At 58.7% G+C, this 21,510-nt stretch overlaps 3 protein-coding genes across 3 annotated transcripts; 1 reads left to right on the forward strand and 2 right to left on the reverse strand.

Annotated features, from left to right (window-relative positions):
• Positions 1 to 769: 769 nt before the first annotated feature.
• TMEM269 (transmembrane protein 269) lies at positions 770 to 4,243 on the forward strand (the record flags this gene model as incomplete). Its single annotated transcript, XM_082295597.1, has 6 exons — positions 770 to 877; positions 2,241 to 2,470; positions 3,435 to 3,532; positions 3,622 to 3,765; positions 3,836 to 4,036; positions 4,116 to 4,243. 6 exons carry the CDS (start codon positions 770 to 772, stop codon positions 4,223 to 4,225), a joined length of 891 nt encoding a protein of 296 aa, XP_082151723.1. The 3' UTR covers positions 4,226 to 4,243.
• Positions 4,244 to 5,132: 889 nt separating this feature from the next.
• SVBP (small vasohibin binding protein) lies at positions 5,133 to 6,330 on the reverse strand. The gene is made up of 3 exons (XM_082295517.1): positions 6,272 to 6,330; positions 5,396 to 5,517; positions 5,133 to 5,316 (listed from the first exon to the last, which is right to left on the reverse strand). Exons 2-3 carry the CDS (start codon positions 5,513 to 5,515, stop codon positions 5,230 to 5,232), a joined length of 207 nt encoding a protein of 68 aa, XP_082151643.1. The 5' UTR covers positions 5,516 to 5,517; positions 6,272 to 6,330; the 3' UTR covers positions 5,133 to 5,229.
• A 1,106-nt stretch (positions 6,331 to 7,436) lies between these two features.
• Positions 7,437 to 14,149, reverse strand: LOC309581324 (E3 ubiquitin-protein ligase TRIM62). The gene is made up of 6 exons (XM_082295877.1): positions 14,018 to 14,149; positions 11,884 to 12,300; positions 10,763 to 10,858; positions 9,549 to 9,805; positions 9,365 to 9,480; positions 7,437 to 8,141 (listed from the first exon to the last, which is right to left on the reverse strand). The coding sequence occupies exons 2-6, from the start codon at positions 12,289 to 12,291 to the stop codon at positions 7,591 to 7,593; spliced, it is 1,428 nt and encodes a 475-aa protein (XP_082152003.1). The 5' UTR covers positions 12,292 to 12,300; positions 14,018 to 14,149; the 3' UTR covers positions 7,437 to 7,590.
• Between the last annotated feature and the right edge of the window lie 7,361 nt (positions 14,150 to 21,510).

The following is a 21,510-nucleotide window of genomic DNA, read 5'->3' on the forward strand; positions in this document are numbered from 1 at the left end:
GGGATGGGTGTGGGGGTTGTGGGACAGGCGTGGGTGCTGTGAGGCTGCCACGGGTGCTCCAAGCCTGGCGTGAGAGCTGGTACAGACCTGGCAGGTCCTGTGAGCCTGGCATGGGTACTGTGAGCATGGGATGGGTACTGTGGGTGTGGGATGGGTGCTGTGGGTGTGGGGTGGGTGCTGTGAGCCTGCCAGGGGTGCTGTGAACTGGAAATGGGTGCTGTGAGCCCGGTACAGATGGTGCAATCCTGGGATGGGCTGTGAGAGCCTGGCATGTGTTCCATGAGTGCGGGATGGGTGCTGGAGTGTGGGATGGGTGCTGGAGTGTGGGATGGGTGCCATGAGCCGGGTGTGGGTGGTGTGAGCCTGCCGAAGGGGCTGCAAGGCTACCAAAGGTGCTGTGAGCATGGCATAGATGGCCCACACCTGGAGAAGGTGAGCAGCGAGCCTGGAATTGGTGCCGTGAGACGGATCCAGGTGTTATCAGAGTGACACTCGTGCTGTGAGTGTGATATAGGTGTTATCAGTGCCACACGGGTGCTGCCAGCCCGGTCCTGCTGTTGTGGGCACGGTGTGGGTGCTGCGAGCCTGGCACCAGCGCTGTGGCTGGGCACGGGTGCTGCGAGCCTGGCACGGGTGCTGCGAGCCTGGCACCAGCGCTGCAGGGTTGGCACAGGCACTGCAAGCCTGGCACCAGTGCTGTGAGCCTGGCGTGGGCACTGGGAGGCTGGCAGGGGTGCTGGGAGGCTGGCAGGGCCACCGCGAGCCTGGCATGGCCCCCCGGCCCCCCAGGGCAGCTCCTCCCTCGCCGGTGGTGCCAAGCGGCTGCGAACCCCCCGTGTCCGTGTCCGTGGCCTCTGGCCGGACCCACCCCCGCCGGGTGACTCAGCCCGGGAGGCTTTTCCTTATATAACGCGGCGCCGCGCGGAGCCCCACGGAGCGGCCCCTGCCTCAGTTTCCCCTCGCCGGGGCGTCACTGTCACCGCTGCCACGGCCGCCGCTGCCATGTGGATGGTGTCACCGCCGGTCGGTAAGTGTCACCTGGATGCCGCTCGGCCCCTTGCGAGGTGTCCCCCATCCCTAAAAGTCATCATTTGGGGTTAGTAGAAAAATTAGGGTTACTGGGGCAGAAAACCGTAAAAAAAAATGAATTGGCCCCCCAAAATAGGTTAACTTTGCATTTCCTGTGGCTGAACCCCTTTTCACTGTGCCTTGGGGCGGGGGGGTGAGATAGCCCCGGGGGCACAACCCCCTTGTAGCGCACCTGGGAAGAACCCAAATCACCTTGCTTCCTCCCCCACAGTAGTGATAAAAGCAGCGGGAGCGGCGCAGTGCTAAGGAATTCCCTCCCATCCCGGCACTTTGATTTTGGGGCGAGAAACGCCAGGAACGGGCGAGTTTGGAAGCCCCGGCAGTGCCCGGGTGCTGTGACGCTCACAGGTCCCTGGATCCGGTGCTGCGACAGCTCCGGAACATTCCCGGGGCCCCGATCCTGCCTGGCGCTGGGAAGGGACGGCAAATCCCAAAGTCCCATTTAGCTTTCGAAGATCCCAAACTCACCAGTTTCCCCAAACTGAGGGATAAAGGTGGGGTGTAGCACCCAGCACGGCCTCAGACCCCCAAAAATCCCCGGTTCCGCTAAAGCAGGAGCGCCCGTCCCGGGGCTCAGGGGGGATTTCGCCGGCTCAGCCCGAGCCGGCGGCTCCGGGCGCGGTGTCCAAAGGTCGCTCTCGCCGCGGCGCTCGGAGCCGCCGACCCCCGAAAGCTCAGCTCTCCTGCGGTTCTTCCTGGTTTTCCCACCTGGGGAGCTGTTCTGGTGGCATTCCGGCGATGAGCCCGCGCGGGCTCGGCCCGGAGCAGCTCGGGGGGGCTCTGAGGGGGCTCGGGGGGTTTGTTTTGCTCTGACGTCCTGTTTTCTTTCAGATGAAGGATCTGCCTGGCTTTGGGACACGGCAAAGGCGGGGGGCAAAGGACAGGACCCTTAAATTCTTTCCCTAAAGCTTAGCCCGATAGGTATATAAGATCCATAGAGCTTAAACCGGGGTTGGCTTTTAGTCTAAGCTTGGGTTTGGCTTAATTTGTCTTTATTTTATTATGTTTTACGGTTCTTTTTCTTAATTTCTTTGCTTTTTTGGCCTCTTTTATTCCATTTTTTGGCCGCCGGTGGGGAGCTCAGCAGCAGAGCTTGCACAAATCTACCCCCTGCTGCTTCCTAAACGGATTTTGGGGGATTTTGGTTTGAGGAGGGGGAACCCCTGCACCAACCTGCTATTTTTTGGGGGGGCTGCAGCCCCTCCCTGGTTGGAACACGGTCGGGGGTTGTAGGTATTTTCCAGTCCACCAAGAAGCTGGTGCTGAGTGAGCAAGCGGGACGGGGACGGGCACTGGAATTCCTCCGGAAAAACGCGGCCAACGGGCTCTCCGTGGCCAACCTCCTGGCTGGGCTCTCCTCCATCCTCTGCAGCGTCAACAGGTGGGGGAAACTGGGAAAAATGGGGTGAAAAATGGGGCTGGGGAGTGAGGGTCCCCCTGGTTCTGCTCTCTCTGTGGCCAAGCTGGTGGCCGGGCCCACGTCCAGCCTCTGCAGCATCAATAGTTGGGGAAAAAAAGGGGGAAATGGCATAAAAGGAGAGGAAATGTGGTGAAAAAGATGCACAGAAGTGGGAGTTGCCCTGTTTTTTCTGGGAAAAGGGGGAAATGGGAGGACAAAGATGGTAGAAAAGTGTGGTTTGCCCTGTTTGCTGGAAAAAGGAGGAAAGGGGGGCAAAAAGATGGGAATGAGGTGAAAATTGGGTAGAAAAGCAGGGGCCAGCCTGGTTTTGCTGGAAAAATGGGGGAATGGGTGAAAAACAGGGATGAAAAGTGGAGGACACCATGGTTTGGCTGTCTCCATGGTCAAAGGCTCTCTCCTTTGGCCTCTGCAGCATCAATAGATGAGGGGGGGAAATGGAGGAAATGGGCTGAAAAGGGGTGAAAAAGAGGGCTGAAAAGTGGGGATCACCCCACCTTTTCTGGAAAATGGGGAAAATGTGATGAAAAAGGGGAAAACAGGGTGGAAAAGGTGGAAATATGGTGAAAAAGAGGGTTGGGAAGTGGGGGTCACCCTGGATCTGCTCCCTCCGTAGCCAACCTCCGTATTCAGGCTCTCCTTCGTCCAAAGTTAAGTGGGGGGAAGGAGGGGAAATGGGGCAAAAAAAAAAAAAAGAAAAACAGGATGAAAAAGCAGGTTGCAAAGTGGGGGTTACCCCGCTTTTGCTGGAAAAAAGGGGAAATAGGGCAAAGATGGGATGACAAGTGGAGATCGCCCCAGTTTTGCACTCTTTGTGGCCAATCTGGTGGCTGGGCTTACCTCTCCACCCTCAATAGATGGGGCAAAAAAGGGAGAAATGTGGTGAAAATGGGGGAGCAGGCGCTGAGAAGTGGGGTTGTTCCTCCAGGCAATACCAGCACTCCTGCTGGCTGCTGCTCCTGGGCTTCCTGCTGGATCTGGCCGACGGGGCCGTGGCCCGGCAGCTTGACGCCTGCTCGGCACTGGGTGAGTGCATCCCCCCGGCCCAGGGGTGACCATGGGGTGTCCCCCATGCCTGATGCCCACCTGGCCCTTGCCCCTCGCTGCCCCCACAGGTGCCAAGCTGGATGACTTTGCGGATTTCACCACGTTTGGGCTGGGCACGGCGCTGCTGCTGCAGCCCCAGGGGGTGCTGGGGGGGCTGCTGACTCTCGCCTACGTGCTGGCCGTCTTTGCCCGCCTCTGCTTCTTCTCCAGTGGTAAGATGAACCCTGGGCGTGGGGGGACTTGGGGTGCTGCCCCCCACATTGACCTCCTGGCACCCCACAGGGATCCCCTTCACCTACCGGGGGCTGCCCTGCCCCTACGCCTCAGCGCTGCTGGCCAGCACCTTCCTGCTCACCGGGGGACACGTGGCCCTGCTCCGCGTGGCCGCGGCCGCGATGATCCTGTTCATGGCCGACTGCGGCTTCTACCCCCATGACAGGGTGCTGGAGTCACAGCTCTGGAAGAAACTGGTTTATGCTGGAGGTAAGGATGGGATGAACCTGTTGGGATGGCGGTGGAAGGTGAGGAAGAGCAGATCCCCAAGGATTCTCCCTCTCCGTAGGGGTGGTGGCTGTCCTCCTGGCTCCAGCGGCGGTGGCTGCAGTTTATTGCCTGGCCTGGGCCACGTCCTACATCGTCTTTCCCTTTGCCCTCTGGAGCTGCAAGGTCTGAGCCCTCCCTAGAGCCTAGTAAAGCCTTCTTTATCCTCATCCTCCTCATCCTTGCTCCGGGTGCTGCTTCCTCCCTTTGCTCTTCCCACTGAATCTGGGTAGCAAAGGGAGCCTGCTAAGGTAAAAAAAGAGAAAGGCTCAACATCAGGGAAGCCCCAAAATCCCTATCCCTTGTGGGGGAGGTGAGGGAACCCCCATCCCCCCGCACCAACAGCAGAGACCCCCAAATCCTTGGGAAACAGGAAATTTAGGGTTTGCCCTGACAAGAGACCTCCAAGCCCTTGTCTGCACAGGAAACTGAAGTTTAGGGATCGCTCCCACTGCCCAGTGGGAATTCATTCCAAAGGGAGGTTCACACTCCAAAAATGAGGAAGGCCCTCCCTGGGTGGGGGGCAGAAGATGCTGATCAAACTTCCAGAGGGTTTTGGACACGGGATTCACTGGGAACAGTTTGGAATTTGCCACTTAACCCGTGGCTGCAGGGAAATACCATCCCAAATGTGGTTTACTTTCACCCCCTCAGTGCGTCATCGCTGGGGCAGGGAAGGGGGGAAGCAGGATTTGATCCAAAGTCTCTGGAAAGCCGGAGGCTGCCGGACAGCGGCGGCTGGAGCATGCAGGGTGTGGGTGGAGGAAGGAAGCGAAGGTCAAACCTGGTGCTGGAGAAACACTCAGGATCCCCAGGGAGGCTCCAGCAGCAGGAGCAGCTGCGAGATGTGGCTCCTGCTGTGTCCCCCCGGGACAAATCCCAGCTCCGGGAGGGCAGGACCCTTCCCCGCAGCAGAGAATGTCGGGACGGGGCCATGGCTGGAGCTGGCACCCGGCACCGCAGCTGCTCTGGCCCCGGCCGTGCTCCAGCCTCCCCCACGCCGTTCTCACCCGGAGCAAGCAGGAGCCGTGAGACAGAGAACCAGCACAGATTTTATTGATATAAAAAGAGCGATTTGATAATAAATACCGGGGGATTAGAAAAGAAGGGGGGGGGGGAGGGCGGGGGCCGGGCTGTCATTCCCCGGATCCCTGCATCTGCTTGCAGAAGGAGTCGAACTGCTGCTGCTCCAGCTCCGTCATCACCCGGTTCAGGGCGTAGATCTGGGATTGGGAAAGGGCAGATGGCAACGGGGGTTCGGCCAGGGCTGGGCCGTGTCCCTCCCCATTCCCGCCTTCCCACCTCCGCCCGCTGCCGCTGCTTCAGCTCCTGCTGTGCCGACCTCTGCTTGGCCTTCTCCAGGCGAGCCGCCGGCTCCCGCGGCTTCGGCCGCTCCTTGCGCGCCCCCGCGCCCGCATCCATGGCTGCGGCACGGGGGAGTCAACCCGGGGCCCCCGGCCCACCCACGCAGCCCCCCCGGACAACCGAGGGTCACACGGGGTGCCCCAACAGCATCCTGACCCTCACAGGGAACTCCCCCCACATCCATCCTGGGCCTGACAGGTGACCCCCAAACGCATTCTGAGCCTTACAGGTGACCCCTAAATGCATCCTAAGCCCTACAGAAGGCCCCGCCCTCAATCCCAGCCTGAGCCTCAACGGAGACGCCCCCCCTCGCCAAACCCATCCTGACTCCCAAATCCATCCTGAGCCTCTCAGGTGCCGCCACACCCCCACAGACAGGGAGTCCCACAGGGCCCCCCAAGGCTTCCTCCCGTCACCCCCGATTCCCCAGCTCCCTCAGCGGCCCCATCTCCCCACCCCCTATCGGCCCCAGAGCACCCCCAACCCCACAGACACCCCTGTCCTAAAGCCCCCCAACCTCCTCTCCATCCTCACAGCCCCCCCTGCACCCCACTGCCCATAGAGACCACCGTCCCAAGCCCCCCAGGCCCCTCAAAGCCCTCTCCATCTCCCCAGCCCCCCATAAACCCCACCACCCTCAGCGCCCCACAAGGCGCCCCTCATGCCTCACAGCTTCCCCCACACCCACAACTCCCAGCGCTCAGTGCCTCACAAGACCCTCCCCAGGCCCACAGTGGCGCCTCAGCCCCCTCCAGTGCCCCGGTGCCCCCTCACTCTCCCAGTCCCCCGCTGCCCCCCCGCACTCCCCGGTACCGGCGGGGCCGTGCCCGGAGCAAGATGGCGGCGAACCGCTTCCGCCACTCGGCGCTCGATTACCCGCCCTGAGCGCACGCGCGGAGCCCACGGGCAGGCTGCCACAGCGCCGCCTGGCGGGCGGGCGGGCGGGGACCGGGGCCGCTCCCGGTGTCCCCCCCCGGGGCCGCTCCCGGTGTCCCCCCCCGGGGCCGCACTTGTCTCTCACTGCCCGGCGCTGCTGTGTCCCACCCCCGATACATCACCCCCCACACAGCCCGCCCTGATATATCACCCCCCTACCTCTCCCTCCTCTAAGTAGCCCACCCCTATATATCACCATATACAGCTCACCCCTATATATCTCCCCCATTGTACCATACTCCTGACACAGCCCGGGCCTTAAACATCACCCCATATATCACTCTACTGTACAACCCACCCCTGTGTATCACTGCCCCACATAGCTCACCCACTAGACATCTCCCTCCATATACCACACCCCCTACATAGCCCCCCTCTACAGATCACAGCCCCATACAGACCAGCCCCTACATACAACCCCCATATACCAAACCCTATACAGTGCAGCCCCTACACATTACAACCCCCATACACCATATCCCTGTACAGCCCACCCCAACACATCACACCCCCTGTACAGAGCACTGCCTGTGTATCATACTCCCTGCACACATACCCCCTCTGTATCACCTCCTGTATACAGCCCACTCCCCATATACCAGACCCTCTGTACAGCCCACCCTACACAGCTCAGCTCCTCCTGTACATTCCAATACACAGAGTGTCCCCTGCATGGACATACGGAGCCCTGCCCATGCTTGGGGACACTGTGGCACAGCCTGGCCCGGCACAGCACACATTGGCATGGCACACCAGGCCACAGTGCTGTACGTGTGGCACCCATGCCACAGTACGTGTCCCGTGCCATGGTGACCGCCGGCATGGTGTGACACCCACGGTACCCCCTGGCACGGTGAGAGACCTCTGCCATGGTACAGCCCACCATGGCACAGTGCCATAGACCACGGCACAACGGCCCCAGCACAGTGTGGCACCCCTAGCACAGTGACAGACCCCTGCTGTGGCACCCCACGGTGCCCCCAGCCCATCCCAGCACCCCCACCCTGGGGCTCTTCACCACCCAGCCCCTTCTCTCCAAATCCTTTATTGCCGTATCCCAGCCCCCCGCACTGGGATTCCCTGGAAGCACAGGACCGAGAGAAGCGGGCGGAATGCCAGATCCTGCCCAGCACCGAGACCAGTTCCTGGAGCGGGAAAACACCCGTCAGGGTGGGGGGACACCCCAAAACCCCCCGTTAGATGCGGACAGTGTTGATCCGCAGCGGCTGGACGTTCTTCCCGTTGGCATGGCTCTGCCCAGGACTAAAATACGAGCACAGCTTCCCGGGAAACCTCTCCCGGAAGGTGTAGAGCCAGGACATGTCATCGGCGTTGTAGAAGATGAGGAGCCCCTTGTCATAGTCCAGGAAGACGCCCACCTTCTCCAGCTTGCCCTTGACGTTGAGCCGCGTCCAGGGCTCGGTGCAGGCGCTGTACTGGTTCCCGTCGTGCATCACGATGCAGTAGAACCCGCGGCTCGGCTGGATCTGGATGCTGCCCTTGCGGGTCACAGCCTCATGGGCCAGGCCGATCATCCACTGGGTTTTTTCGGACACCACCACCTCCCAGTAGTGCACCCCAGCGCCGAAGGCCTCGGCGCCCAGCACCGACACCTCCACATCGAAGCGCCGGGGCGAGTCCTGCAGCGGCTGCGGGTGCAGGTTGCCGTAGGCCACGATGGTGCAGTCGTCTGACAGGATGAGGCGGTGGTGGGCAGTGCCGGGGTCCAGCGTCAGCGCTGCTGGCACTGGGACACAGCAGGAATAGGGGGAAAGTCACCGGGGTGGCCCTGTCCCCATCCCTCACTGGGGTGTCCTGTCTTCATCCTCACCCCTAGTCAGTGATGGCCCTGTCCTTGTCCTCATCAGCGCGTCCCTGCCCCTCATCAGTGACGTCCCCATCCCTTAGCACTGCATCCCCTTCCCTCACTGGTGTGTCCCCGTCCCTCACTGGTGATGTTCCCATCCCCTTCTCTCACCAGTGTCCTCATCCTCACTCCCTGCCAGTGACGTCCCTACCATTTTCTCATCAGTGGGTCCCTGTCCCTCACTGGTGACGGTCCCATCTCCTTCCCTCTCTGCCGCTCATCACTGATGTCACTGTCCCCTGGCAGCAGCAACCCCTTCCCTCAAAAGTCATGGCCCCATCCCATCCCTCTCTGGTGTGTTCATCCTTATCCCTTGCCAGTGATGTCCCCATCCCTGGCCAGTGACATCCCCTTCTCTCACAACTGTTCTCCCCATGCCCATCCCTCACCGGTGTGTCCTCACTCCTCACTGGTAACGTCCCTAGTCCTACCCCTCACCAGTGTGTCTCTGTCCTTCAATGGTGATGTCTCCAATCCCATTCCTTGTCAGTGATGTCCCTATCCTTCACCAGTGTGTCCTTGTCACTCACTGGTGATATCCTCATTCTTCACTAGTGTATCCCAAACCCTCACCAATATGTTCCCATCCCCCAGCGATGATGTCCCTGTCCCCATCCCTCACCAGTGTGCCCCCTTCCCTTGCTGGTGCTGTCCCCATCCCTCACCAGTGCCGCGCTATCCCTCACTGGTGATGTCACCATCCCCTGCCCGTGACAAAATTCCTGTTCTTATATCCCTACTGGTGTGTCCATGCCCCTTATCAGGGATGTCCCCATCCCTTACTGATGTGTCCTTAACCCTCACCAGTGATGTCCCCATCCCTGTCCCTTTCCAGGGTGTTCCCATCCCTCACTGGTGTGTTCCCATCCCCATCCCTTGCCTGTGATGTCCCTCATCGGTGATGTCCCTGTCCCTCAACAGAGACGGCCACGTCCCTGTCCCTTACTGGTGATGTCCCTATCCCTTGTTGGTGATGTCCCTGTCCCCATCTCTTGCTGCTGATGCTTCCAACCCTGTCCCTCACCAGTGTGCCCCCATCCCTCACTGGTGTGTCCCTGATGACCTCCCCATCGCTCGCCACTCCCCCGTCCCTGTGCCCTCACCGGGATGGATGTCCTGGAAGAGGGATTTCCAGATGGTGTACTGCAGTGGGCCCATGTACTTGGAGGTGGGGAAGTCCTCGTAAGTCAGGTTGGTCTCATGGATCTTCCCCTTCAGCCTGCAGAGAACACACAGTGCCGAGGTGGGGGTGACACCAGGGACCCCACCATCCCTGCTGCCACCCACCTCTCGGAGAGGGACGCCACGCCGGCCAGGAAGACGTGTTTGTCTGCCTCGGCCAGGCGCTCCTTCAGGATCTGGGTGCCCTCCTGGACCTTGCGGAGCTGCTGGCTGTAGCGCTGGATCTTGTGCTCGATGTCGCTGAGTGTCCGCGCCGTGTCGGCCTCCAGCTCCTCCAGCATCGCCTTCTGCCGCTCCCGCAGCAGCCGGTGCAGCCGCTCGAATGCCTCCCCAATCGTTGCCCGCAGGCTCTTGGCTGAGGACTTGGGGTGCAACGGGGGGTTAGGAGCACCCAAAGCTCTGCTGGTCACTCTGTGAGTTCCTTAATCCCCAAATAAGTATCTAAAAGGGCATCAGATCAGGGAATTCTGGGGGCTACAAGGGTGGATTTGATCTTGCATCCTTAAAAAATGGACTGAAAGGATCCTAGAAGAACCACCCAAAGAGCCTTCTGAAGAACCCTGAGAGAACCTCCCCAAAAAAACCTAAAAGAACCCTAAAAAAACCTCTCAAAGAACCTTTCAAAGAACCCTAAAAGAACCCCCCCAAGAGCCCTAAAATAACCCTAAAAGAACCTCCTGAAGAACCTAAAAGAACCTCCCAAAGACCCTTCCAAAGAACCCTAAAAGAATCTCCAAAAGAACCCTGAAAAAACCTCTCAAAAAACTTTAAAGAGCTCTTAAAGAACCTTTAAAGAGACTCTCTAAAACCCCTAAACCTCCCCCTAAAAACCTCTAATAAACTCTAAAACCCCTCAAATGACACCTTTAAAACCCCTTAAAAAAAACCCCAAGAAACCAACCTAAACTAAAAAAAAAACCCCTAAAATAACCCCTAAAAACCATTAGACCCTAAAACACCCAGTCGCTGGTGGGGATGGGGAGAAAATTGAACCTTGCTGGATATTGAACCCCTAAGTGAGGAGATAATTAATTAAACTAATTTAAAAAGTAAATCAAAGCAGCACTGCAGGAAATTACAGATGGGTGAGCAGCCCCATGGAGGGATTTTGGGGTACCACAGAAGTAAAAAAAATGGGGCAAATCCATGAAATTGTGGAATTTGGAGTGTTTGGAAGTTCCAAAACCGGGCTGGTAAGGGTCAGGATTGGGGTCATCGGGATGGCAATGGGGTTGACCCCAATTCTGCTTTGGGGGGCTGTGAAGGGCTGGGGGAAAATGGGGGGTCCCCAGGGGTGACAGTGGTGTCCCCACATGTACCTTGGTCTCGGCCAGCTGCTTCTTGAGGAGCTGCAGGGCTTCTGTGTGGCCACGCTCACTCTCCTGCAGCCCCTGGAGCTGCTCCTTCAGTTCCCGCTGGGGACAGGGAGGGAAAATCCATAAACAGGGGATTTGGGGAAAAAAGGGATGCCGCAAGGAGCTTTCCCGCCCGAACCAACCTTGGGGTTATGGGGCTGTGGGATGGCCAGGCCGGGAATGGTCCCTGTGGAATGAGGGTCCTGCCTGGGGTAGGCGGTAGCAGGGCCTGGATTAGAAGGTCCTGCTTGGGGAACAGCTCAGCAGAGCCATGGGGTGGTTTGAGGGTTCCTAAGGACTCCCAGGGGGGATGGAGAAGGGGGATCCCAGGGGGGCAGCAGCAGAAGTGTGGATGGATGGATGGATGGATGGATGGATGGATGGATGGATGGATGGAGGGATGGATGGATGGATGGAGGGATGGATGGACAGGAGGAGGGCATGGGGGCTGACCCCAATGCAGACAAAAGGGCTGTGGGGACAGACAGACGGGAGGAAGGCATGGAGCTGACCCCAATGGGGACAGGAGGGGTGAGCGACAGACAGACAGGAGGGAGCCGTGGGACTGACTCCAACAGGGAAAAGGAGTGCAGGGAAACACAGGGTGCAGGGACACACGGACAAGAGGAAGTCACAGGACTAACCCCTGTGGGGACAGGAGGGGTGCAGAGACAGACAGATTGATGGGGAAAGGCATGGGACTGACCCCACAGGGAAAAGAAGAGGTGCAGGGACACAGGGACAGACAGGAAAATGGCAGAGGGATGACCCCCACAGGGACAGGAGGGCTGTTGGGACAGACAGACCAGAGGAAGCCATGGGACTGACCCCTTTGAACCTCCATGGGGACAGGAGGGGTGCAGGGACAGACAGAATGACAGGATGCAGGCACAGGGCTGACCCTGAGACAGAAAACAAGGGGTGCAGGGACAGACAGATAGGAGGAAGCCACAGGACTGACCCCCACGGGCTCAGGATGGGTACAGGGACAAAAGGGATGGGCACTACCACAGAAGCAAGAGGGACCAGCTGGACACAGCAGCCCCAAGGAGCCACTCGGGGTAGGGAATCCCATGGGGACCCACCTGCAGCTCCTCGAAGGCGTCGTCCACGTTGGTGACCTGGTGCTGCTCGTGCACGGCCGGCTCATCACAGAAGAAGCAGACGACGGCGCGGTCGGTGAGGCAGAAGAGCTTCACCTTCTCGTGGTCCTTGCAGGGGAAGGGGCTGCGCTGGGCGCCCAGGATGGCATCCAGGGGGAAGGCGCTGTAGCGCTCCACGATGTTGGCCAGCTTCAGGCTGGGGGCCAGCGTGGGCTCAGGGAAGGTGCGGCGGCACTCGGGGCAGTCGCGGGTGCCCTGCGGCTCCTGGCGCACCCAGTGCTCGGTGATGCAGCGGCGGCAGAAGTAGTGCTCGCAGCCCAGCCCCACCGGGTCCTGGTAGATGCTCAGGCAGATGGAGCACAGCAGCTCGTCCTTGAGGCTGCACGCCATGGCTGGGGGCTGGGGACAGGGGCACAGGGTCAAGGGGGCTGGGGATAGGGGCACGGGGCTGGGGGGGCTGGGGAAGAGGGTCACGGGGTCAGGGAGGGCTGGGGAAGAGGGGCATGGGGTGAGGAGGAGAGGGTGAATGGGGGATTGTGGGGAGGGGGACTGTGGGAGGACAGGGTGAGTGGGGGGCTTGGGATGATGGGGAGAGTGTGAATAGGGGACTTTGGGTGGCGGGGAGAGGATGAACGGGGAGATTAAAGGGGGAAAGGCTAAAAAGGGAGCTTGGGGTAGGGGAAGGTTGTGGAAGGAGAGGGTGACTGGAGGGCTTGGGGAGGAGGAGAGAGGGTAAAGGGGGAGCTTGGGGTGAGGGGGGATATTGTGAGGGGAGAGGGTGAATGAGGGGGCTTCAGAGGGGAGAGGGTAAAAGGGGGGCTTGGGGTAGGAGCAGTTGTGGGGGAGAGGGTGAATGGGGGGGTTGAGGCGGGAACCTAAGGGGGGCTTAGGATGGGGGGAGGTTGAAGGTGGAGAGGGTGAGTAGAGGCCTTAGGATGAGGGTGAGAGGGTGAATGGGGGCTTGGGAGGGTGAGTGGAGGGCTGGGGGTGGGGGGAGGTTGGGGGGGAAGTTGTGGGGCGAGAGGGTGAATGAGGGTTTGGGATGGGGGGAATTAAGGGTGAGAGGGTGAGTGGGGGCTTGAAGCGGGGGGTTGAGGGGGTGACTGGGGGATTGATGGGGAGGGGGTGAATGGGGGTGCTCGGGGTGGGGAGGAGTGGGGGGAGTAGGGGTGAGGATGATAATGAGGGGATGGGGGTCAGGTGGGAATGGGGATTGAGGGGATTGTAATGGGGGGCAAGGTGGGGGTTGGAATGCAATGGAGGGGCTGGAGGGGCTGCAGTGGGGGGAAATGGGAGTGTCAGGAGGCAATGGGGGGCTGGGGGATTTACAAAGAGGGGGAATAAGGGGGCCAGGATGCAATTAGGGGTGCTGGGAGGGTCACACTGGGCGGAATGGCAGGATCAAGCCACAACAGGGGAATAGGGGGTTGCAATGGGGGACTAAACTGCAATACGGCTGCAGTGCAGGGGGAAAACTGAGGGTCAGGATACAATGTGGGGGCTGGAGGGGTTGCATTAGGAGGATCAGGATGCAATGGGGGGGTCAGAATTCAATGGGGGGAATGGGAGCATCAGGATGTAGTGGGGCGGATTTGGGATAAAGGTGATCAGAGCAACACTGGGAGGGGACACAATAGGGTTGCAATAGGTGCGAGGCTGGGGGTGAATCAGATACAGGGGATACAGAGTGGTCTGATGGGGAACTGGGGGTACCAGTGATATTGGGGAGGTGGGGCCGAAGCTGCATCAGGGGCCTGGCTGAGGCTGACTGGTGGGAGGCAGGGATGGGGCTGAATTAAGGGCACAAGGGTGGGTGGGGCTGAGGCTGGATTTGGGGTCCGGGGCTGAGGCTGGATATGGGGAGTCGGGACTGAGGCTGGATTTGAGGGGGTAGGGTTCAGGCTGGATTTGGGGGCCGTGGGTGAGGCTGGACTTGGAGGGGTCGGGACTGAGGCCAGATTTGGGGGGGATCGGGGCTGGGGCTGCCGGCGGCTGTACCGGGGCCCCGGGTTTGAGCCCGTCCCCCCGCTCCCGGCAGGACCCGGGTTCGAGACCGGCCCCCGCCAACCCCCGTCCGATGCCGCCCCGCGTCTCCCTCAGCCCCCGGTGCCCTCACCCAGCCGGTGCCCGGTGCTGTTCTGGTGCCGTGCCCCGTTCCCAGTGCCGGTGGGGTTCGCGCTGTCGGTGCCGGTGAGGTTCGCGCTCCCGCCGCCACCTCAAGAGCGGCCCCGCCGCGACGGGCCGGGGGTGGGCGAGCAGGAGGGGGCGCGGCCGCGCGGCACTTCCTGCCCGCCCCCCCCGCGCCCACAGTGGGCCCGCCCCCACCCCATTGTCCCCCGCGCGGCGCGGCCTCACCGGCGCGTACCATCGCCCGCGCGCGGGGGGGCGCTTAAAGGGGCCACGGCCTCGCCAGCCTTGTCCCATTCGTCTGTCCGGACAGCCGGGCACTGACCCTTCCCCATCCTGACCTCAGGCCCTTTTTCTGTCCCTGTCTGTCCCGCCGTCCATTCCTTTCTCCTCCATCCAGCCATCTCACTGTCCAGCCCTTTGTCCATCCATTTGTCCATCCATCTTTCTGTCCCTCTGTCCTCCCATCTCTCCGTCTGTCTGTCTATCCTCTGTCCGTCCATCCATTTGTCCACCTGTCTTTCTGTCCCTCTGTCCTCCCATCTCTCCATCTGTCTGTCTGTCCTCTGTCCGTCCATCCTTCCACCCATCTCTTGGTCCCCTGTCCAACCTTCTCCCCTTCTAGACCTTAATCTCTCTAGCCATCCATTTGTCTGTCCTGTCTCTCTGTCCATCCCTCTGTCCCTCCGTCCATCCCTCCACATCTGCTTGTTACCCTGTCCACCCATCTCCCCATCCCGTCCTTAATACCTTCATCTGTCCATTTGTCCATCCCCCTGGACTCTCATCTCTTCACCCACCCATCCACCCATCCACCCATCCATCCATCCATCCCTTGCTCTCTCATCCCATACATTTCCCTTGTCCAGCCCTTAATCCCTCTGTCTCTCCATTTGTTTATCCATCCTGTCTATCCTTCCTTCCCCTGTACTCCCACCCCTCCATCCTTCTCTTCATCCTGGTTTTCTGCACCCACCAGTGACCAGAGCCACATGACCCCACAGGTGACACTGACAAACCCATTGTTGAGAAAACACCACTTTCCCCCCAAAACTACCGATTTAGCCAAAATCACAGAGAGGAGTTTTGGGTGCCAGGCACCTCCTGTGTCATCATGATGTCTGCCATCATGATCCACAGTCAGGACCAGCTAGGACCAGTGGCAGCACTCATAACGAGGTGTCCACCCCCTGGGATCCCCAGGGATCCTTTGCTCCCGCCTTGAGGGACCAGAGAGACAAAGGAGGAACCCCTGGGGTGGGGGTAAGGAGAGCTGGAGGATGGAGGGGGCAGTGGGGAAGGGGACACATTTCCTGAGGGAAAGTTGAGCTGCATGTTTGGGAAGAGGCATGACTGTCTGGCCAGGAGCCAACAGGAGCAAGCTCCTTGGCTTTCACCACGGGATCACCCCACTCCCACTGCTGACACCCCCTTTCCTCCCCCCAAACTCAGGTACACCCCATCTCCCAGCTATCCCCATCTCCTTCCAGGGAATAACCACCCGCTCTGTTCCTCTTCCTGCTAGGCCCCAAAAGCTTGGAAACAGCTAAAAAAAAAAATAACAAACCCACATGGATTTGTTTTTTTTCCTGCTTGCTTTCCTGCTTTAGGAATTCAGGTCATGTCTTCCCTCTGGGACCCTCTGGGGACTGAGGAACGACTGGAATGATATCAAATAACCATGGAAAGAAGGAAAAATCCTTTTTTCACCCCAGATCCAGATTCAGGGCTAGGGGATCCCATCCCATGTAGTTAATGGGTTATTTAATTGTATCCTAAGCATTTGGCTGAAATTTCCAGGAATTTGGGGCAATGGAGAGCATCATCCCACTGGAGCCTGTGGCGCTCAGCCAGCACTGCCAACACTCATCCCGGCAGATCATTGGGCAACGAAGGGAAACCACAGGGTGGTTTGGGCAAACACGGAAATTAATCCCAGTTAATTAGTAAATTGGCTTTGTTACCTCCTGGTAAACCCTGTGTGAGCCGGGGGGGGGGGCTCCACCATGCCTTGATTCCTGATCTTTTTATGGGATACACAGCCCTTCCCTGCTGCGGTTCCAGCAGGCTGGAGGATTCCACGATGTAGCGAGAAGTGTGGGTGATCCGGCAAAGCCGGCGGGCAGGGAAAACCTGTCTCCTCCCCACGTGTGCTGCGTGTGCCGGGAATGCTGGCGGGAAGGGAGGGAGGCCCCGAGGAGCCGCAGTGCTGGAATGTTCCCCCTCGCCGCTGGCGGGATGGGCACGCCGGGACATGCCCGCTCGGCTCTTGGCATGTGTGTTTCCATCCTGGCATGGCTCTTCCCCTTGCTGGAATGCCGGGAGCATCCTGCCTGCTCCTGGAGCACACCATCCCACTGGGGTTAATCCCAACTTTGTTTATGGACCCCCTTCCTAAGGAGGATCCCACACTCCTCCATAGAAGAGGCAGGAAGCTGCCCCACACCATGTCTCATCTCCGCAGTGCTTTGCAAACAGTAACTAATTAATCCTAATTAACTCGTTACCTAATTAGAGCCCAAGGGCTCTCCCCTTTGCAGGGACAGGGGAAATTCTGGCACCTCAGGGGATTTTTTTTCCAGCATTTACTAAGCACCCTAAAACCTCCATGTTTGCTTCACACCAGCATCAGACAGTGCTCTTTGTACTCCCCACTGCTGCCAATCCAAGGAGAAAAACCTATTTTTTGGGGTTGCTAATGCCAAGAAGCCTGGAATGAGGATTTTCACTCATCTGGATAGCTAGCACTAGGAATACTGGCATCCCCAATGCCTCGTGTGCCCACCCATCCCAGGGGAGCCCACTCTGGTAGGTGCTTTCAACCATTTTTTATGGAAAACAAGGGATATTTGGGGAAGGAAAGAAGTGGGTGGGTGGGACTAAGGTGTTTCCCAAGGAATTCCCTTCCAAGTGTGCCATGATCCAGGACAGAGGCTTTGGAACACTGGAAAAGTTCGTGGGGATCCCAGTGTCACCGCTCAGGGACCACATTTCTCACTGGAAAATCCCAGTTTGCCATCCATAAAAATCTCCTTTTCTCTGCTGAGTCAACTGGAGGTCCTGGATGGATCTGGCTGCCTGGTGCTGCTGGAATGAGAAGGATCTGCTGCTCTGCACAGGTCTAACAGCCCTGTGGCTTTGCTGAAACCCTGTGGTGGTGATTCCGGCATGATTTCCCTCCAGTCCTGCCTTCCGTTCCTTTTAATCGCGGTTGGATCTATCCCGGGAGCAAAACCAGCCTTGGAATCATATTTTTTCAGCAGGCAAGAGCTAATTTCCTTCATTTTCCAGCCCGGGATGGAGCTGGGCATGGGTTTTGTTGTTTTTTTTTTTTCCCCTGCATACCAACCACCTTCCCAGGAAAGGGGCCCCTTTCCCACACCCAAGATTAATCCACCCAAAGTAGGGTCAGAAAAAAAGCCCGGAGTGTCACTTATCCCAGCCAGTCCCAACAAGGAAAATCCCAGGAGATGTTCACCAATCCTTGGTGGACCCCACAAGCTCAGCAGTGATCCATACCGTCTCCTCCCAATGCAGATTTGGGATTGGTTAACTTCACTCCCCCCGCAAAAAAATCAGAAAATGCCTAAATTGGTGCCAAGGTTTAAAACCACTGGTTTCTTAATCACAGGGGGAAAAAATCCCAGAGCAGAAGTGAAAGCCCCGATGGAAATTAACCCAGCCAGGGGAAACTCGGACATCAGAACAACTCAGAAAGCTCCAGGGGGATCCAGGCTCTCCCGGTGTTCCATTTTGGGGTGACGCTGATGCTGGGTGGCAACTTCTGGGTGTCAACATCCAAAAATCAGATAAAAAGGGAGTTTTGGAGCTGCTGGCTCAGGTTCTTGGTTGAGTCATGGATAATTAATGGATCTGGGGACCTTCCAGGATGGGCAAGTGCTGGGTGATGGGGGATCCCAGATGGAGGGCTGACGGAGCAGTGGGAATGTGGGGAGGGCCAGGGACAGGCCCAGAGGTCCCACAGGGGATGGTGCCTCCATCCCAGCTCCATTGCTGTGGCCAGGACCTGTTCCAGGGGCTTCCGATGCCCTGGGTAGCTGCAGAGTGATGTCCACTCTGTGGTGGAGACCTCTTGGGTGCCCATCCCATCCCTTCCCATTTTCCCACCTCTCTTGGAGGTGCCATTTCCTTTCAGGATATCCCTCTTCTCTCCATCCTCCTCTGACAGAACATTTTGGGAAAACATGAAAAAGATCCCTAATTTTGTGGTTTTTTTAAAAAACAATTTTTAAAGTGGAAACTCGGAAGCTCCACGGGTCATTCCCCTGAACCTAGGAAAAGGAGGAGGGGAATTGGTGGGATTTGCCCCTGCTTTTCATTCCCCTTTGGGTGGTGTCTGTGGATTTGGGGGGCTGCAAGAGACCCACAGAGGAGCTGGGGGGACTCCGAGATCAGGGGGATAACCTGAGAGGGGCTAGAGACCCCCTGGGAAATGGGGGGATACTCAGGGGGGTGAGGAGGTACAAGAAGGACTGGGGGTGTCCCTGAGGGGGCTGTGGAGTCTCACAAAGGGGCTGAGGGTGTCAGAGGCAGAGAGAGGGGCTGAGGGGAACTGGGGGGAAAACTGAGGGGAACTGGGGCGCTGAGGAGATTTGGGGGGCTAAGGGAGTTCAGTGGGGTTAAGGAGAACTGGGGGGGGGGGGCTGAGAAAAACCAAGGGGGCTGAAGAGACTCAGGAGTTCTGAGGAGCTTTGCGTGGGTTGAGGGGAAATGGAGGGGCGACAGCTTGGGGAGGGGGCTGAGAGGAATTGGGAGCATGAGGGGCTTTTGGAGGGGGCTGAGGGGAATTGGGTGAAAGAGTTTTAGGGGAGGGGAGGAGACCTGGAGGGGGCTGAGCAAACTGGGGTTCTGTGGAGATTTTGGGGGGTCTGAGCAGATTTTGAGGAGTCTTAAGAGATTTGTGGGGCCTGAGGAGATTTTGGGGTGGTCTGAGGAGATTTGGGGAGGTGGGGACATTGAGGGGTCCTGGAGGTGCTGAGGGAACTGGGGGATGAGGAGATTTAGGGGGGTTGGAGGAGGGTGAGGAGAATGGACCAAACTGAAGGGATCTGGAGGATCAGAGGAGATTTGGGGGGATCTGAGTGGAACTGAGGTCTGGGGGATCTGGGGGCTTGAAGATCTTTGGGTGGGCTAAGAGGAACTGGAGGGCTGAGGAGATTTGGAGGCACTAAGGAGATTTTGGGGGGTTCTGAGGAGATTTGGGGAGGTGAGGACACTGAGAGGTCCTGGAGGCAATGAGGGAACTAGGGGTTTGAGGTTTGAGGGATCTGAGACTTGGCAGGGTCCAAGAACTGAGGGGATCCAGGGCTTTGAGAACTTTGTGTGGGCTGAGGGGAAATGGGTCTCTGTGGAGATTTTGGGGGTACTGAGGTGAACTAATTGGGCTGAGATTTGAGTGGGCTGAGGAGATTTGAGGGTACTGTGGAAATTTGTGCGGGCTGGTGATACTGAGGGAGCGGGGCAGGCTGAGAACTGATGGGATCTGCGGGGTGAGGAGACCTGTGGCAGCTGAGGGAACCAGAGGGGCTGAGGAGATTTGGGGGCTTGAGGGAACCAGGGAGCCTTGTCAGGGCTAAGGGGGTTTGGAGTGCTGAGGAGGTTTGGGGGGCAAGGAGGTTTGGGGAGCCCTGCCGGGGCCGAGGGGACCGGCGAACTGAGGAGGTTTTGGAGGCTGAGGGAACTGGGGAGCCCTGATGGGGCTGAGGAGGTCTGGGGGGCTGTGGACACTGAGGAGCCCTCCCGAGCCTGAGGGAACCAGGGGCTGGGGAGGTTTGGGAGGCTGAGAACACTGAGGAAGCTTGGGGGACCAAGGGGGCTTGAGAGGCTGCAGACAGTGGGGAGCCCTCCCGGGGCTGAGGGAACCGGGGGCTGCGGAGGTTTGGGGAGCCCTGACGGGGCTGCGGGAAACGGGCAGCTGAGGGGGCTTGGGGGCCTGACGGGGTCTGGGGGGCCAAGAAGGCTTGCGGGGCTGCGGACACCGGGGAGTCCTCCGGGGGCTGAGGGAACCGGGAGCTGCGCAGCTTTGGGGCGCTCTCCTGGGGCTGCGGCGGTTTCGGGGGCTGCGGGCCCCGGGGAGCCCCTTCGGGCCGGGGTGCCCCAGCCCAGCCCGTCCCTGGGCGGGCGGTGGCGGCGGCGGGGCCGGGCGGGCCGGGGGCGGGGGCGGCGGCGGGGGGGCGGCGCGGGGCTCCATCTTCCTCCGTGCGGCGGAGCCGGCGGGACGGCGGGGCACCATGGCTGTCGGTATAGGAAGTGTCTTTTTTTTTTTACCTTCCCCCCCTCGCTTTATTTTTTTTTTTATATCCCTCATCCCTCCCTTTCCACCCCCCCCTTCCCCTCTCCAAAACACCTCAAAACCCCCCGAAACCCCCCTCACCCCGGGGGCGAGCGGGGAAGGGGGGGCCTTCAGACACTCCCCCCCCACCCCCGCGCTGCTTTTTATTCATTTTTCATCTAAATCAATTTAAAAAAAAATTTTCCCTCCTTTTTTCCCCCTCACCCCCCCCTTCCCCCTCCCCTCAGCCCTGCAGAACATGGCGTCCCCGTCCTAGCGTTTTAAAAATAAGCCGGGGCTGCCATTTTTGTTTGCCTTTTGTCTGCGAATTTTAATAAAAACGTCTGAGAATGTGGGAGAGGCGGCGGATGGAGGGGGGGTGGGGGGAGCACCCAGCCGGGCCACCCCCCCTTCCCCAAACCCCCCCCTTCCATCCCCATCCCCCGGCCTTTTTGTCTGGCAAACCTCCCCCCCCCCCGCAAATCCCCTCCCAGGTTGAGGATTTCAACTTCACTTAACCAACTTCGCCTTTTTCCACCTCTTTTTTTCATTATTATCATCATTATTCCATCACCCCCCCCTCCAAGCAGGAAGAAGAAGGAAAAGAGGGAGAAAAAAGGGGGGAAAGGGGGGGGGGAACATCGAGGAAAATACCCATTTACCAGGATTTTCCCTTTTTCTCTCCCTCTGGATGGTCTAATGGAAAAGTTAATTGCAGCCGAATGTACCTATTTTTGTGGATGTTGCATGTTTTGGGGGGGGGGGTCCTTTTTTTTGTGCATTCATGGCTTTTTTCTGACTTTTTTTGCTTACAGGGGGTGGCAGAAGCAGCACAGGGGCTGAATATTATCATTACCATCATCATAATCACCCTTATTATAATTTTCACCATTTTAATTCCTTTTCTCCTTCCTCTTTTCCTCCTTTTCCTCGCTGTTTTCTGCATTAACTGGTTTTGTCTAGAAAAGTGGTCTCGCTGGCTGGAAGGTCTAATGGAGGGGGGAGATATTTTTTTCATGGCGTTTTTGGCAGGAATGCGGCAGCTTTAGCGAGGGACCCAAATTTCCGTGGCCGTGTCCCAGAGGTCTGTCTGTCCCTCTCCAACATATATTTAGCCATATACTATTTATACATCCATAATCTCCCAGCCACGTCGGGGGGCCTGGGGGGGGAGCTTAGAGCCGGTGTGG

The sequence above is a fragment of the Coloeus monedula genome (assembly GCF_965178545.1).
Source record: "Coloeus monedula genome assembly, chromosome: 22".
Taxonomy (NCBI): Eukaryota; Metazoa; Chordata; class Aves; order Passeriformes; family Corvidae; genus Coloeus; species Coloeus monedula.

What these genes read in the sequence shown, in the direction of transcription:
- LOC309581324 (XM_082295877.1), bottom strand. Translation starts at nt 12,291, where the DNA reads ATGGCGTGCAGCCTCAAGGACGAGCTGCTGTGCTCCATCTGCCTGAGC. An exon ending in AGCAGCTGGCCGAGACCAAG is followed by an intron (nt 9,806 to 10,762) that starts GTACATGTGGGG and finishes TTGCACCCCAAG; the next exon opens with TCCTCAGCCAAGAGCCTGCG. An exon ending in CTTCCAGGACATCCATCCCG is followed by an intron (nt 8,142 to 9,364) that starts GTGAGGGCACAG and finishes GCTGTGTCCCAG; the next exon opens with TGCCAGCAGCGCTGACGCTG.
- SVBP (XM_082295517.1), bottom strand. Translation starts at nt 5,515, where the DNA reads ATGGATGCGGGCGCGGGGGCGCGCAAGGAGCGGCCGAAGCCGCGGGAG. An exon ending in AGCAGCGGCAGCGGGCGGAG is followed by an intron (nt 5,317 to 5,395) that starts GTGGGAAGGCGG and finishes TCCCAATCCCAG; the next exon opens with ATCTACGCCCTGAACCGGGT.